Below are 17,932 nucleotides of genomic sequence, written 5' to 3'. Positions count from 1 at the left end.
TTCTCTTTGTCTTTGGTTTTCTTCAGTTAGAATGTGATATGCCTACCTAGGTGTAGACTTTTTGTTATTTATCTTCTTGGTGTTCTCTGAGCTTCCTGGATCTTTGATTTAGCGTCTGTCATTAATTTGGGAAAGTGTTCTGCCGTTACTATTTCAAATATTTTTTCTGCTCCGTTTCCCCCTTCTGCTGTTCCCATTATGCATGTATCGTTTTATATTCTCTTACTGTTCTTCAATTCTTTTCCCCCATTATTTTTTTCTGTTTGAATTCCAGTTGGGGCAATTTCTACTGACCTATCTTAAAGCTGACTGCCTAGTCTACTGAAGAGCCCATTAAGGACATTCTTCATTTCTGTTCCTATATTTATAATTTCTAGCATTTCCTTTTGATTATTTCTCAGAATATCTTTCTTAGAATCTCTCTGCTTACATTGTCTGTTCTTACATTTCATCTACATTTTCCCATTAAAACGCCCAGCATATTAATCATATGAAAACCAAACCCATTGCTGTTGAATTGGTTCTGACTCATGGTGACCCCATATGTTACAGAGTAGAACTGCTATAGCGTTTTCTTGGCCGTAATGTTTATGGAAGCAGATCATCAGGCCTTTTTTCCATGATGCTGCTGTGTTGGTTTGAACTGCCAACCTTTAGGTTAGTAGTCCAGCCTTTGTGCCACCCATAAAAAAGTCCAAATCTGATGCCTTCAAGTTGATTCTGACTCATAGTGACTCTATGCGTCAGAGTAGAGCTGCCCCATAGCGTTTCCAAGGAGTGGCTGGTGAATTCGAACTGCTGACCTTTTGGTTAGCAGCCACATTACTTAACCACTGGGCAACCAGGGCTTCTAGTCATCTTAAATTCTCTGTTCAGTAATTCTAACTTCTGTGTCGTAGATATCTGAGCTGGGTTCTGATGATTGTTTTGTCTCTTCAGACTATGGTTTTGTTTTGTTTTCTTTGCCATTTTGTGTGCCTTGTATTTTTGTTGTTGTTAAAATCTGGACATCTTATACTGGTTAATAGGAACTGAGGCCTTTAGGGTGATGATTTATGGTAATCTGCCAAGTAGTTGGGCTATGTTTAATATTTACTGTAGGTATAGGAGCCAGAGCTTTAAAATTACTTTAGTGTTTTTGCTTTTTGTCTCTTCTCTTGACTTTGGGTTTCCCTAACTACTCCTTCTCAAAGAGAGTCTGTATTTTACAGCTATTTTAGCTCTAATCTCCTGTTATTTTACTGGAGCCCTGTAGGTGTGGTGGTAAGATATTGGGAGCAGGAGAGTTCTACAATGTTCCAGTTAAATTCCAATGTTTTTGTAGACCTGAGCCTTACTGCTATGACCTTCACAAGTGTTCTCTGGTGATATAATTCCCTCACCACCTAAGGCCCTTTCTTCCTTCCCTGGCTTAACTTTTTCAATCAATTTTGTGCAGCCCTGACTCCTGTTAACTATGTTTTGTTACTCCTTAGGTGAGATAGGAAGTCTAGAGGGGGTGGGAATAGAAAGAATGCCCTTTTCCCAGCTGCAATAAGACTCTGACAAAGTCTTTCTCTCTGGGATATAGGCCTTTCTTATGGAGAAGGCTCTGGGCGTATTTCCCAATGATTATTCTTCCCCTCCCTCTGCCAAAGCTATAAAGGATCTTTCTTGAATCTTCACCACAAAAATATGGTGGGGTTCCTGGAAGTATAGCCTATGAAAATATGAAGGTCCCACCTAGGACTATGAGTCCTAGTCAAAATTACTATTTCAGTGTTTCTACCAGTTTATGAATTCTGTGGCATCTGCTTCAAGCAAGCTGATCTTGGCTTTGTCTCTCTGGATGAGCCTATCTCTTTAGATTTCAGGGTACATATTTGTCCTACTACTTTGGTCTTCTGATTGGTCCAAGAAAAGTAATTGGTTTTCAGTTTGTTCAGCTACTTCTTGTTGTAAGGAAGGGAGTGACAACATCCAAATATGCAAAGACATGTTGCCATTGAAACCAGAAATGGTTGCTCTTTTAAGCATAATTTATCTCACTGCACTGTGAGACCCTTGAGAGTAGAGGTAGAAAGAATGTCTTATTCGTTTTTGTATCCTTGGGACTCAATTAAGTACCTGAAATTAAGCAGACAGTAACTAATTATCTCTTAGATGGATAGCAAGATGGATGGATGGATGCACGGATGGACGGACGGACGGGTGGGTGGGTGGTGGACTTATATATGGATGAATGAAGGAATGAAGAATCATAGAAAAAATTAATAAAGCCAAGTGTAAATTAATAATGGAGCAAGGAACTTAGAGGAAACATAAGGAAATGTAATTTTATCAATTGCATTAGAGAAGCCCAGGAAAAAAAAATCAAAAATGAAGGATGAGAAGATTGAGAAAAGAGAGGGTTTTTTTTTTTTTTTAGGAGATTTGAAGAGAAATGAAAAGACCTTATTTTTTACCACCATTCTAAAATTCCTGCATGTCTAGTCTAGTCCACCCTTTCTTGAGACCTTCTGTAGCACCTCTAAATGCCCTTTCTTTCCCCTAGCTATATGTAAAAAGACTCCTCATTTTATCTAAGATTTAATATATTTAACACAATTCATATTAGTTGAAATTAAAGTAAGACACCATTTTTTCTCAGCAAATGTATAGTGAGGAAATAAATCATAATGCCAGGTGGTTCACAAGTTCACAGCGATGCCAGTACATATATAACCTCCTGTTTGGGAACAGAAATTATATAACATTTATGGAAATTAATTCTACAATATATAGCAACACTTTGTAAAATGTGTGTAACTTTTGACTCCATCTTTCATTTCTAAGAATTTGTTCTATGAACTAATGTAAAATTTACTTATCTATGTTCTCTCATATGTGTTTAGTTGATTGCAATATTTCAGAAAGCTAAGGCACTAATAAATGAACAGATTTTTAAAAAGTTAAAAAGAGGTCATTATGATGGGTGCTATGAAGAGAATTAAGGCAAAGTAAAAGGATAGGTAGAGAGTGACCTCTGTTTTGCACTGTGAATCTCTGATGAAGTGACTATGAACAGAGACCAACTGAAGGAAGGAAATGGGCCTTGTAGCTCTCTGGAGGAAAAGCTTTCCATGCAGAGAGAACAGCAAGTGCAAAGCCTCAAGGCCAGTGAAGTGACCTGATTTGCATTTTAAAGTAATCACTTCAGTGGGGCATGAGTGGAAACAAGTTTGAAAGCTGTTGCAGTGACTTAAGCAAGGGATTGGAGTGGTAATGGCGGAAGTGGAGATAAGCAGGTATCTTCTCTAGGCAGAACCTTCAGAATGTGATCTTGGATTGGATGTGGTGAATGGGAGAAAGAGAGCCATGATAGGTAATTTAAGTTTTGGGCCTGAGCAGGTGAACAAAAACCACTGACATTTACTGAGTGGGGAATATTGCAAGAAGAAAGTTTGAGAGGAAAAGTCAAAAATTCCATTTTATGTTGATAAATGGGAGATGCTTATTAGATTGTTTGGGTTCCTTGGGTGGTACAAATGGTTAAGCATTGGAGTACTAGCCAAAAGGCCGATGCTTCAAACCCACCCAGAGGTGACTCAGAAGACAAGTGTGGTGATCTGCTTTCAAAAATCACAGCCTTGAAAGCACTCTGCAGTAGCTCTACTCAGAGCATATGGAGTCTCCTTGAGTCATAATCGACTTGACAGCAACCAACAAGAGCAACAACATTAGATATTCAAGTGGGCATGTTACATAGGCTGTTGGAAGTACAAGCCTTGAGTTCAGAGAAGTCAAGCTGGAGATGATTTTTAAAAACCTCAATATCCAAAAGTAGAAGGTTGCTAATATGTATAGGGCCAGGCATTTTGGCTCAAAGGCCATCCTCATAACCACTGCACCATACACTAGTATACTCTCTCCAACAGGTTCACGTGTTTTAAATGCTGTCCATACTGATTACAAATCCCTTGAGGGTCAAAGTCATTTCTTATCATTAATATTCTATGCAGCATCTAAAATTTACTGAATTGAATTCTTACAATAGAGCTGTATATCCTATACATTTATTAGAAGGATCTTAGGAAACCATATTTTTAAAGGCTAACTTATTTTTATCCTATAAAAGCAATCTGGTGTTAACATCTGGTTTATTATACAAAAATAGAGAAATGGGTTGGGAAAGAACTAATCCTTTATTAGCTCATCTGTATTTCTTCACAATGCATTCTGAACCTGCCTTATTGCCATTACTTATGCTATCGTTATGGTATTTGAAATTGAAATGAAATTGGTGATAGAAAACTTGATGATTTTAAAACTGCAAAAATAAAAAGATTTTAATATACCTCATTTAATAAATTTACTCCATACAATTTCCAAACTAGCTTTGTTCCTTGGTCTCTATCATGGTGAATCCATGGAATGCATTGTATATTAGAATTCAGGTATTCCTAGAAGATGTTTATTTCCAGATTGTTTTGGCTTCTAACACACACATTCACAAACACACGAACACACGGACTAAAATGAAAAACTGATAAGTAATGTGCTTATCCTAATTGGGATTTAAAAATAAGAGGGGGAGGCGGGACACCATGTTATAAAGATTCTGTAAACAGTTACAGACATCAGTCCTGAGCTGGTCTTTCTTTCCAGTAACCCTCTTCCAGTTGAAACATTTACTTCTGCAAAATACAGATAAAAGAGAATTCCATCTGGCTTTGTTTTGAAATTTCATAATAAATGTGACTGCTTCAGTGATCAAGACTGTGGCTCTGAAGTTATCTTTATTCGTCCTCCTGGTTTAAATATCACAAAGAAATGGTGATTTAAAAAAGAGGTACATTTATATGTACTAGCAGAAGACTGCTGCTTATTCTTTAGGGGTGATATTCAATTTTCAAGCCAATTGCATACAGGGCATTTTGTTACATGAGGTGAGTTACTGGTTCATTCCATGTCATATGTATATTTATACAACTATCTTTTGAAAATATACACAGTATTTTATACAGATAACATGCACCTTCTGGGTTTGTTTGTCGGCCACTCCTCCCCACCCCTGCCTGCCTTTGCGAGGTATTTTTGTAAGTGTGTTAAGCTAATTTTCATTTTACAGCAACATGTGGAAGAGGAAGGGCATGGCGGCACTTGTGAGGGTGTCTCCCCAGCGGAGGGCACGGCTGGCAAACAAACACAGAAGGTGCATGTTATTTGGGTAAAAATACAGTAAATAGAACACATACATGAATCCAGTTCTAATCTACTTGGAAGAAGCATTATATTTGCTCTGTGCGTGTGAAACTCTTCACCATAGCCACCCTCGACCATCTTGATAATTTAGTTTTAGGCAAAGAAATCTGAGACGGAAATTCAGGTCTCCTGTTATATTTAATATTGGATGCTTAAAAAATTATTGTTATAATATTGGCACACTGACAATGCCAAGAGTGTCAGAGGAAGAAAGAGAAGTCAATTTCACTTTGACACAAAGAGGAAAAATAAGAATGGCACATTTCTGCCCCAGCTTCCAGCTTGCGTTTTCATTGCACAGTGTCACGGAATAACCGAGTTGGAAAGACTTGGTGATCTGTCCCTGCATTTACAGACACCAGCTCCAAGGTCCAGAGAAATCAGGTAACTTATTCAATATAGAAGAGGAGCCCTGATGGCTCAATGGTTAAGTGTTTGGCTGTTAACTGAAAGGTTGGCAGTTCAAACCCATCCAGTGCCTCTGCAGGAGAAAGACTTGGTGATCTGCTCCCATAAAGATTAAAAAAAAAAAAATTATAGCCTAGAAAACCCTATGGGACAGTTCTACTCTGTCATATGGGTTTGCTATGAATCAATATCCACTCACCGACACCCAACAGCAATCCAAGATAGGAAGTTACAGAACGAAACTAGGATTAGGATTCCAGTCCCCTGACTTGGCGGTGGAGAAGGTTTTTCCATGATATGCTCGTGAGCTTCTTCAGAGGTGGGTATTGTCATTCTGATTCAGAGCAACACATGTTACAGAAACTACTCTGTCTATTATGAAGTACACTTACTTCCCCACTTCCCTTTCCAACTCATTCAGCCTGACTAATGGATGGAAATTTTGTAGGCTGTATGCTGAATTTTAAAGAGAATAGTGTTTTCCTCTATAATTTAATATGGCCTTGGCTCTTGTGATTGTTATAGTTTCCTTACACTGTGTGGACCAACTCAGTATGATTTTTCTATCATCTAAAAGTAATAGAATCTTGTTAAAGTATAGCTTATTTTGTACCATGATGGAACTACCTATTATGCAGAGAGAGATACTAAATGAACACCCTGATATCACATAGTTATTATATAATATAGATCTTAGACTAGTTCTCCACACTGAGTATCGCATAGATCTTTTTAAAATTTTTTAGCATTCTTCTTCATATTTGAAAAATTTCATAAGGCATCATAACTGCTGATGTTGGACAATCAGACTATTTTAGCCTGGATATGCAATGTGGGGCTACTGGTTACTCTCAGTGCCAACTGCCCTTTTGTTTTGAAGGAGAGGGTGGTTATAGATTGATTGCTTTGAGTCCTGGGCAAATGTTATGCTCCTGTCTTACTTTCCTAGGGCTTATAACAAATGTATCACAAAGTAGATGGCTTTATAGAACAAAAATTTATTGTCTCATGGGTCCGGAGGCTAGAGATCCAAACTATTATGTAGCCATGTCAATTCCTTCTGAGGGCCTTGAGAGAGGAACTGTTCCATGCCTCTCCCCCAGTTTCTGGTGTCTGCTGGCAACCCTTGGCATTCCCTTGCTGCTTGTATACGTCATGTATCTTCACATGGTGCCTTCCCCCTGTGTGTGATTTAGTTGCTATGTCCTTCCGCTTTCTAAAACCCACTCAGGAAGGATTAGGACTAGGACCCACCCTACTCCAGTATGACTTAACTGATAATATCTTCAAAGAAAGACCCTGTTTCCAAAAAGGTCATATTTATAAGTACAGGAGTTAGGGCTTTAACGCATCTCTTTGAGGGACACAATTTACTCCATAACACTTCCCCAAGAATTCATCTCAAGTCTGACTGCTGCTCACTCTACTCTGTCTACCACGGTTATTTCCGAGTATTTCTAGGTTCAGTGTGTCCTCATATTAGTCCTCACTGTTGACTGAACCAGGGGACTCCCTCATTGACATCTGTCATTCATGTTTGGTTTTGAACACTAAGTGTACAGAATATGTTGCCTTTAGAAATCTTTGGCTATAACGATGATACCCCTGGCAGATGTAACCTTGGTCTTTGGGCTTTTAGGAGATTTCTTTGCTGCTTGGGAATAAATGTAGGTATATTGCAGAGCAGATTCATCATCTGCACACAGAAGACCCTAGTTGATCCCCTGGAAGACTTTAAGTAGTGTTGAATTGGAAATGTTTAATGCAACCTGGAACCCTAGATCAACACTAGCTACAAGTGTTCCCAATTTCTTTTGGACTAGATTAAGTGCTACTGAACATACCATTTTGTAAGCATCAGCTAACTAAACACATGGCATGGCCATGAGTTGGAATCCACTCAGTGACAACTGGTTTTTATATTAATCACCTAGTGCATCCCTCAAAGTTTATTCAAATTAGAATTCAGTTTTATTTCTCCCAAATAGAACCCATGTCTTGTCTATTGTATTTCACTTTGTTATTTAATTCTAATCATGATTTTTGTTTACAAAAAGCAGATGGCTCTTGATTTTTCTACGTGGGAAGAATGTAAAAAAATAAAAATAAATGAATGAAAATCCAGACACTTCTAGAAGGAAGTTAAATAGAAACTCCTGCTATTGAGAAAATAGGCTTACTTCAGTAATAACTAAGTATAGTAATAGTTCATTTTTATTTGGACATCTTGGAGAATAAAATGTTCTACATATGTGATTTTTCCACATGACTAATCTTACCCTTTCAGATATCAATCCTAAAAGAAAATGTAGTATTTCGAAGTATTTTTAAAATGACCACCTCCCTGCCTTCTTAAATAGAGAATAACAACTCCAATAGAATCTTTCCGTTATGACTCACAGTAGTTGTGATGAATGCCTGGTGTTTTACTATTTACTAACTTACTTTTTAACTTTTCTCTTTCATTGATTCTGTATCATCAGCTGTCATTTTTTCTATTTTGAGTGGACTTCCTTCTAAAAGGCTTCTCCCCATACACCACTCTTAGTTGCTCCATCAAGTATACCCTGTGATGAGAAGTAAAATGAGCACATTTGTTAAATACATGTACGTAAAATAGAAGCAGATATGACAGAAATAGAAAGATATATAGGATTTAGGGAGATAGTTTTTGATAATTATTTTTCTGGCCCAGAGGCATTTGTCTGTCACTTCAAAATTACGGTTTCTATTTGGGAAGGGCTGAGGCTGCTAGGAGTTGAGCCCCTGCAGGTACGCTCGTAACCACTGCACCACCAAGGCTTCAAGAAAAAAATTAATGACTTTGAAAATACGTGCAAATATAGAGCACTTTACTCCAGAAAACTCAACCTTCTTTTCTAACATGATTTTCATTCTAATAACTTTTTAAACAAGTGTGGTCAAAATTGAATTATGCCATGTACAATTCCCTGTGCTTTTAAAGGTGGCTGATAATTCTATAGCTTCAGGGATTAGCCTGAAATAATGCTATGAACACATGAAGTTTAGCAAAGCTCCAGTAGGTTCACATGGCAATGGTTGTTAGGAAGTGGAATTTTTATTTCTCAATTTATTCATGGCTGGAATAGCCAAACGAAAAATAAATGAGAATTTTATTATAGGTTTTTTTTTTTTGTTGTTGAACTTTATTTAGCTGTGTGGGTGAAGCAAACAACACTTATACAAGAAGATTAATTAGTGATTATCTTGCCAAGCTGTGTGATGTTGCTGAACCATCTGGTGTGCCATTATTAGGAGGGCAATCTTGCTGGATTATTCATTAAACTCTTCCGACAATTTGTTCCAAGGCTGTCAGTGGTCCGTCCTCCAGGTTCTTATTAGACTAAGACTATGCTGAGATCTAGAAGCAGTGGTATCATGGGAAATGTGTCCCCATGTTTATCACTAACAATAAACAATTTAACATGGAAAATGCTACCACAAGCCAGCTGTAAGGTCTCTTAGTGGTATTTAGGCCATTAATGTCACTCTCATCTTTTCTGATAACAAAATGTCTCAACAACCCCATCTAGAAAGCTTATAAAGGTATTTTGAAAAGAGAATATGAATACATACCTACATTATCTTGAAAAACCTGAACAAACTGCTTATCATCAAAACACAAAATAATTTGTTTGGTGTTTCTTCACGCCGTACTGTGTTTTTTATATCCTTGGAGTGTCATTTACTCATAAATTTTTTTTGAGTAAGGAATTTGAATTGTTTATGCATTTAGCAAATATTGATTCAACAGTAAGCACCAAGATTACAGTCTTAAGTGAGGCAGGAAGGTCACCCCAACTTCCTGGAGCCCGTAAGTTCTCTGGACATCCCATGATGGAACACATAACTTCTGTAATCTCAATTTCTCCTACTTGACCAAAAGTCTCAAAATTATTTTATAAACATTAGCCAGAAGTCCAAAAACCAAAAACCAAACCTGATGCTATTGATTCAGTTCAACTCATAGTGATCCCATGTGTTAGAGTACATCTGCTCCATAGAGTTTTCTTGGCTGTAATCTTTACAGAAGATTGCCAGGCCTTTCTTCAGTGGCATCCCTGGATGGGTTCAAACTGCCAACCTTTAGGTTTATAGTCAAGTACAAAACATTTGCTCCACCCAGGGACCCAGTTAGCAGTTCAATACTCTTAAATATAAAGTCAAATGGTTTGATTTGACTTCTACATCTGAAGTATATGTGTCATGTAGAAATCATATTTTAAATTTATTAATACCCACAAATACATTTCTACTGAATTCAAGGTATGTTGAAAATTATCAAAACAAATGTACCTTATTCATAAAATTATAGAGGTTGAGTAATCTCTTGAAGGGGTGGTAGAATGAGTGGTATGATCAAGTTAAAAAAAATAGGGTATTGTACCTCAAAAAAAGAGGGCTAGAAATTGCTGGATAATCCTGTAGTTATCCCTATCAGCAAACATTTACTAAGTTCTAATTATGGCCTAAATGACTAAAAAGCTGCAGATAAAGACCTTGCCCTCTAGAAATGTGTGATCTGCAATAGAGTTAGTGAGATAATGTCCATTCATTTCTGCCTTTCTTTTCTGTAGTTTCCCTGTATTTGCTTTCACTACATTTTCCTAATTGTCATCTATGCTTTAAAACCCAGCTGGCTTTTTTAGTTGTTTGATTGATTCTAATCACATTCCTTTCTATGCTTAGAGTTCAAAAGTTCTTTACATTTATCTTTCTGGGCCCCTGTGTTTCCCCTTCCGTATCTATACCCTGCGAACTTCCTCATGTGCTGTAACTCAGTTCCTCTCTCTAGAAAATAGTGTTAATATTTTCCTAGACTATAGAATGCTGAGAATAAAAGGAATAAAGATGGCTGTAATGGCATATGTGAGCCCCCTGACTTTTAATTCTGTAATGGTTGTAATATCTGCTCTGACTGGTGCTCCCTGGCAGGAGTATCCTCGGACTCTGAACCTGACCCTGGCTCTAAGTACCTGCTGAGTGTTATGGGGCGGTTATCCTCACAGGTCCTCTTAACTATAACTGAATTCCTTGGGTTCTTGTCCTGTCCTATTCACCAGTCGAAATACGATGGGTGCCAAAACAAGGGAAACAGAAAGTAGCAATTTATTGTCTGCACAGACCAGGAGCAACGTGGGGCCTCATGTCCGAAAGACCATGCAATCTTTGCCCAAGGGCATCAGGGATCTTTTAAGACCCTGAGTCCCCAGGGGGCAGGGATTGGCCCCGAAACCCCACACCCCGAGCTCTCCCATGCCGGAATCTGGAGATCCGGGTGCTGAGTCATGCTGCATAGGAAGTCCACTGTGTGGGACTTCTCACCTTGCAAAGGGGCTTGGGTGGTACTGTTTGCCCAAGAATATCTTCCCCTCCGGCGATATTCAGGTCCAGGGTCAGGTAAAGACACGGTTCTTCAGATCTGCGCATGTGGCAAGATCCTGGCCCACGTATGCTGAAGATCTGGAGCTAAATACAAACCACGTTAGAGACCTCGGCTGGTAAGGGCGACTTGGAGCAAAGGGCAGTTTGGCGGGCTGCGAACAAAGGTGAAGTGAGAAGCCGCAGGAGACTGGGGTTTCATTACCATTTTAACTTTTTTTTTTTTTCTTCCATGGAAACACTATAGGGCAATTCCACTCTGTCCTGTAGGGTCGCTGTGAGTCAGAAGACTCGACAGCAATGGGTCTGGTTTTCTTTTTTTACAACCTTGAAAAAGGAGCCTTGGAGGCACAAAGGTTAAGAACTTGGCTGCTAACTGAAAGTTTGATGGTCCAAACCCACCCAGAGGCTCTTTAAAGACAATTCAAAAAAAACAAAGGGGGGGTGGGGGGGGATGAGAGATGAAGATTGATGGCTGATGCTACTTAGGACTGTCAGATTCCCTAACTCAGCATTTGTTGTTTTTAGTTGCCCTCCAGTCAGCTCCAACTCATGGCAACCTTATGTATAACCGAACAAAGTGTTTCCCCATCCTGCACCATCTTCGCTGATATCTTTCGTTGTAGCTGTTGTGTCAATCCATCTCATTGAAGGTTTCCCTCATTTTCATTGGCCTTCTACCTTACCAACCATGATGTCCTTTTCTAGGGATTGGTCTTACCTGATGATATGTCCAAAGTAAGTGAGTCAAAATCTCACCATCCTCGCTTCTAAGGAGCACTCTAGTTGTATTTCTTCTGAGACTGACTGTTTGTTCTTTTGGCAGTCCGTGATATATACAATATTCTTGACCAAACCATCATTCCAATGCATCAATTTTTCTGTCTTCCTTTTCCACTGTCCAACTTTTACATGCATTTGAGACAATTGAGAAATCATGGCTTGGATCAGGTACTCAGCCTAATTGAAAGCAAATTTTTATAAGTGGATGATCTGAGAGGACTTTAGAAAAAAAATAATAAAAATCATTCAATGTGTAAATAATGAAGGCAGAATAGCTACCAGATATTAACTATCTACTATGCACTAGAGACTATGCCAGCTTCTTCGTATGTGTTCTTATTTAATTCTCACACCAACCCGGCAAGGTGGTTTTACTACCTTTACTTAATAGATGGAGGAGGCTCAGAGAATTTAAGTGACAATAGCTAGTGGGTGTCTCCAAACTTTTTGTTCTTCCCACAACCCCACACTAGCTTCTGAATTTTCACAAGAATCACAGAATACGTGGGTATGTAGCTCTGAGCAGCGCATGCTTTGAGAGGGCCTTGACATTGAACTGAAAGGATGTGGAAATGATGGAAAAATATATATAATTGATGAAAAGTCTGCTCCTTTGTAGAAAGAGAAAGTTCTATGCAGGGAGGATCTTGATTAGGAGTGTGGAAGAAAAGATGACTGGGACACTTAATAATAGTCTTCCAGGGACATGGCAGAGAGGATGATTGACATTCGTTCCTTATTATCAACAAGAGCAATGCTGTTAGAGGTGGAATTAGAAGAAGTTCCCAATTAAAATGTGTGCAAGATGGTAGATAACAATTACAAGGGGTATCATCCTGCCCCATGACAGATAAAAAATGTAATAGCCAATGTATTACTAATAGCATAGGGTTCTGGAAGAGATTGTTACGTTTAGCTGTACCATAGCAAGGAGCTTGGAGACTCAGTACTTACTGAAGTATAAAAGCACCCCACAATTGATGGCTGAAAGAACTCAAGAGTTAAAGAATCATTTTAGCTGCTTGTCTAAGAAAGAGATATAAATCTACACATATAAAAAACCCACCAAAAACCCACTGCCTTTGAGTCCAACTCATAGCGACCCTATAAAACAGAGTAGAACTGCCCCATAGAGTTTCCAAGGAGTGCCTGGTGGATTGGAACTGCTGACCTCTTGGTTAGCAGCTGTAGCACTTAACCACTATGCCACCAGGGTTTCCAAATTGTATATAAAGATACACAAACTGATAAGTAAATCTAACTTTTTATTTTGTGTTTTTACATACACATATGATTTCGTTGGACTAGGAAACTCTTGCGCATAGTTTTATATTTTCTAGTCTTCAAGTTAGCAAATGTTACATTGTCCCTTCACAAATGCAGTAATAACTCTATTGGCCAATTTTATTAACCCTTTTGTTATAAGAGATTGGTGGCTACTGTAGAAAGAGTGGAAACCCTGGTGGCGCAGTGGTTAAGTGCTACAGCTACAAACAAAAAGGTTGGTAGTTCTAATCCACCAGGCGCTCCTTGGAAGCTCTATGGGGCAGTTCTTCTCTGTCCTATAGGGTAGCTATGAGTCAGAATCGACTACACGACAAAGGGTTTTTGTTTTGCTTTGTTTTTTTTCATAGAAAGAGCATGAGTACTGCAGCATTATGTTCCAACAATATTGGGAAAATGTAGTTTTATAAATGTCAACTAAATCTTTTCATAGTTATATCTAGGATACTCACTATGGAGTAGTAAGAGTTAGAGTATTCCAGACAATCAATCGTAGTACTATAGGCTCATTTAGAGATAATTAGATAGCTATCATTGACTCACTCCAACTCATAGCAACCCTGTGCACAGCAGAATGATACATTGCCTGGCCCTGCATCATCCTCACGATCACTGCATGTTCAAGTTTATTGTTGTGGCCATTGTGCCAGTCCATCTCACCAAGGGTCTCCCTTAACCTTACCGGCCCTCTACTTCACCAAACATGATCTTCAGCTCTAACAATTGAGCCTACCTGGTGACATGTCCAAAGCAAGCAAGTCAGAAAGTGTTCTGTTGTGATCTATAAGGTTTTCACTGACTAATTTTTGGAAGTAGATCACTAGGCCTTTCTTCCTAGTCTATCTTAGACTAGAATCTCTGCTGAACCAGTCCACTGTTGGTGACCCTGCTGGTAGTTGAAATACTGGTGGTATAGCTTCCAGCTATACGAAGCTACAGGACCATGCAAGCCACCACAGTAAACAGAATGACAGATGGGTGGGGGCCTTAATGACCATTATGTGGGAGGCTCACTTAGGGCAGCATTATTGGTCCTAGATACATCAACATACTCTGTCAACATCACATAATAGTGATCTGTTTCTTTAGTAAAATCACTAATAATATTAGACATTCATGATAGAGGACAGGGGGCAATGTGAGTCAAAACACTTTACAACTTTAAATTGCTATATAAATGGCAAATAGAAGTGTTTGTAGAAGAACATTAACATATAGCAAAACACGTACTGTCTATAAAAATGGGGGGACCAGATTCTGTGATTTCAAAATAGCCTTCCAGTTTCAGTGTCCACAACTCTGTGTTCTCATGGCTGGTCTTCATGGGGTGAGGGTGGGCTGTGTGGTTCCTGCACATTCACTCACTAATTACCCAGGAGCCCAATCGTCTTAGTACCTTCCGTAAAAGCTGAAAGAAAACATAGAACACAAGGTTTTCAGGATGTCGAGAACTCAACTGCAACCATATGCTCAGAGGGAACCAGAAAAAAAAATGTTATACTCCTCTAAGTCCATAATAAAAAGGTAAAGAATTAAGGCTTTTCTGTGTTCTTTTTTGTTTTCACAAACAGTGGAGGCGCTTCATTTGGGAACGTTAATGGCTGCCCACGGCTATTTCTTTCCAATCTCAGATCATGTCCTCACACTAAAGGATGATGGCACCTTTTACCGGTTTCAAGTAAGTTTAATGAAAGTGTTCTTTAATAGTAAAATAGAAGCCAGCATTTTGCTTGTCGTTTTTCTTTTCAGAACGTTTGAAAATAACATTTTACTTTGACTTCGGCTAGTTAGAAACTAATTAATGTTAAATTTAAGACAGAAAAAGCAATAAATCCAAAAAAAGATGGAGCGTGCTTAGTCAAGATGATTCGTGGAGAGCTAAATTGCATGATGATTACAGTTCTATTTAAATGAAAAGCTTAAGGGAAATTCAGAAAGTGACCTAATGGAATTCAGGAAGATGGGAGGATCTCCATCTTTAAATTGCTTTTAGCTATCAGGGAGAAACGGAGATGTAACTATTCTGCCCACTGCCTAGAATCCAGAACCATCTTCAGACCAAGTAAATTCTGAGAGGGATGCTTGACGCTGCAGGGTAAAAGAGAGCTAATTATTCAAACTCTTTGCATGTTGGTACCTGAGGCCCTTCTGCAAGCCTGTGGAGACTAACAAGCACACTACTTTGTATGTGCATATTCACTTGAGGCAGAAGACATCTTAGAAAACTTGCAAACTGATAAAAGTCATCCTAGATCATTTTCAAATGAGACAGACGCAATTATTCTTTCAGTAAATGGTCACGGACTCTAATTTCGGTCATTGTGCATGCATTGATACTGGACTTCACAGTGATTTACCCGAGGTGTATGCTACATTTTATTAGACTTTATGATTTATTACTAGCTGATTAGTGGGTTATAGCTTATAAAATTAAAGCACATATAATATCAGAATTCAAACTGTGAATTATTTATTACAGGTATTTTCCAGAGGATTTTCCCCACTGTCCAACTTTCAGACATTGGACCATTCTGCTCACCTCTTCTGAATACTATTAAAAGCTCTAAATCCAAGTAGTATGCCCCTAGTGGTGGAAACAGTTAATGCACTCAACTACTAACCGAAAGGTTGGCGGTTTGAATCTACCAGAGGCTCCTCGAAGAAAGGCCTGGTGATCTACTTCTGAAAACTCAGCCATTGAAAACCCTACGGAGCACAGTTCTACTCTGACACACATGTCACCATGAGTTGGCGTCGACTCGATGACAGCTGTTTCATATGTATACATACACACACATACACATACATATATATACAACTAAATGGAGCCCTGGTGGTGCAGTGGTTAAGAGTTAGGCTGCTAACTGTGAACCAAAAGATCAACAGTTCGAACCCACCAGTAGCTCCTTGGAAACCCTGTGGGGTAGTTCTGCTCTGTCCTATAGGGTCGCTATGAGTCTGAATCAACTCGATGGCAACGGGCTTGGTTTTGGTTATATACGACTGAGTAGTACTTTGGGTGCCTAAGAACTTGCTTAGGAAAACAGAGAGGGGCTATACTTCAGAAAATTTTCTTCTGAAAGATCATTGTTCTCCTAAAAGTCTCACTTCCACTTCCTTACTAATCGCTGTCGAATGGACTTGGACTCATGGCAACCCCAGAGTAGAACTGTGCGCCACAGGCTTTTCAATGGCTGATTTTTTTGGAAGTAGGTCACTAGGCCTCTCTTCCCAGGTCCCTCTGGGTGGACTTGAACTTCCAACCTTTCAGTTAGTAGCCCAGCACATAACTGTTTTTACCCCCCAGGGACCCCTCCACTTCCTTAGGACTCTTATATCCCAAGACAAATAATCCTCGGAAGTTTTTGCACTGAATAAGAGACAAAGCAGTCTCCTGAAAAGGGTGATACTGATCTAAGTATTCAAGCAATTTAAATTAGGTAAATTAATTAATTCAAAAAGAATTTAGAACAATGGAGCTTTATTCTTTGTGCGGTTAAACTCAAAGTAATGGTAGCTTAAAACAGCTTATTACTAAATTAGAGTAATTTTTGGTCCTAAGGCTATGAGTCAGAATTGATTTGATGGCAATGGGTTTTTTTATGGGTAAGATTAACATTTTAATAAGAATGATTGGTGATTACCAAATATATTGTTTATATGTGACCAAGATTACTGCAGGTGTGCTTGTGGCACACAGATGATTAATATAATTAACTAATAAATGTAATTAATCTCACAACACTGATGCCTGCAGCCGCTGCTCCATTGAGCCCTGGCATCATCCCAGTCTAGGGAATAAAACTTGCTAGAGTCGACAGGTATTTATAGTTCGTTCGTAGTTCGGAGCCAATCATGTCCAACTAGCAGGGCTAGAAAAATGCTTTTAGAAAAACGAACTACTAATGATAATAATAGGGTCTTTCCTGGTCAAACATTTTCTTTGTAGCTTAGTCAATCAGTTTGTAGAATTTTACGGATTCAGAATTCTGCCTTTTGTTAATCAAATCAATCAGCTAAGACATTATTATTATTTTTTAATGATCTCTGGTTTATGCAGTTTAAAAACTTGGAATAGTAACTGAGAAGAAAATGTTTTCATCTAATTGGGTAATGTTGAGAGCTGCTTTATATAATTAACAGAACTAGACAAATGACTTACAAATCTCAGGGAGAGATTTTGACAGTTGGAGTTTTGGATCTACCGAAGGCAGTGTCAAGATACGTATGAACAAGGGTGATTTGTTGTATTTAAACATGTTTTGCCCTGACATTGACTGAATAGAATACTCTACTTTCAGCCTTCTCTGTGGATCAGTACCCTTTGTTTGAATAACGAAATCAGACCCTTCACCTTTTTGTCAGTTGACATAAAATTGCAGGAAAAGTATGTCATTTTAAATACCTACTGGCTCTGCACAAATTTAGAGGCTGAACAATTTCTTGGCAGAGCAAATGTAGAGAGAAACAAAAAAAACCTTCCATTGTCTCTCAGGGCACTTGTTCTGGATTAAAAACAAATTATTAGCGACTATTCTGTATAATTGTTGAAGATAAAAACAAAGAATAAATCAGAAGCTCTGTTAATTTTTTAGTTGTCTAACCTGAGTTTCACTTCTTTGGATCCACAGACGCCATACTTTTGGCCATCAAACTGTTGGGAGCCGGAAAATACAGACTACGGTCAGTGCAAATTCTCATTATTTTATTATAGAAAGCCATTATGCCTGGATGAGTGTGTACTTGTGTTTTGTTGCTTAATTTGTCACTAAGACAAGGAAACCACACTGTTCAATATGGGACAATATTTCTACCATTGAATTTATGAATG

At 38.5% G+C, this 17,932-nt stretch overlaps 1 protein-coding gene across 3 annotated transcripts in view; it reads left to right on the top strand.

Moving 5' to 3' along the window:
* The window catches only part of RGS7 (regulator of G protein signaling 7), a 572,799-nt gene that overhangs the window by 427,797 nt on the left and 127,070 nt on the right, over nucleotides 1–17,932 (top strand). For all 3 annotated transcript variants that reach the window (XM_064276719.1, XM_010591043.3, XM_010591044.3), the window contains exons 5-6: nucleotides 14,673–14,779; nucleotides 17,733–17,784. In XM_064276719.1, coding sequence (XP_064132789.1) covers nucleotides 14,673–14,779; nucleotides 17,733–17,784 — 159 coding nt within the window. The remainder of the gene's footprint in view (nucleotides 1–14,672; nucleotides 14,780–17,732; nucleotides 17,785–17,932) is intronic.

Source organism: Loxodonta africana, chromosome 25 (genome assembly GCF_030014295.1).
Source record: "Loxodonta africana isolate mLoxAfr1 chromosome 25, mLoxAfr1.hap2, whole genome shotgun sequence".
In the NCBI taxonomy this organism is placed as follows: domain Eukaryota; kingdom Metazoa; phylum Chordata; class Mammalia; order Proboscidea; family Elephantidae; genus Loxodonta; species Loxodonta africana.
The sequence above is the reverse complement of the archived record's forward strand: the minus strand, read 5'-3'. Positions and strand labels throughout refer to the sequence as shown.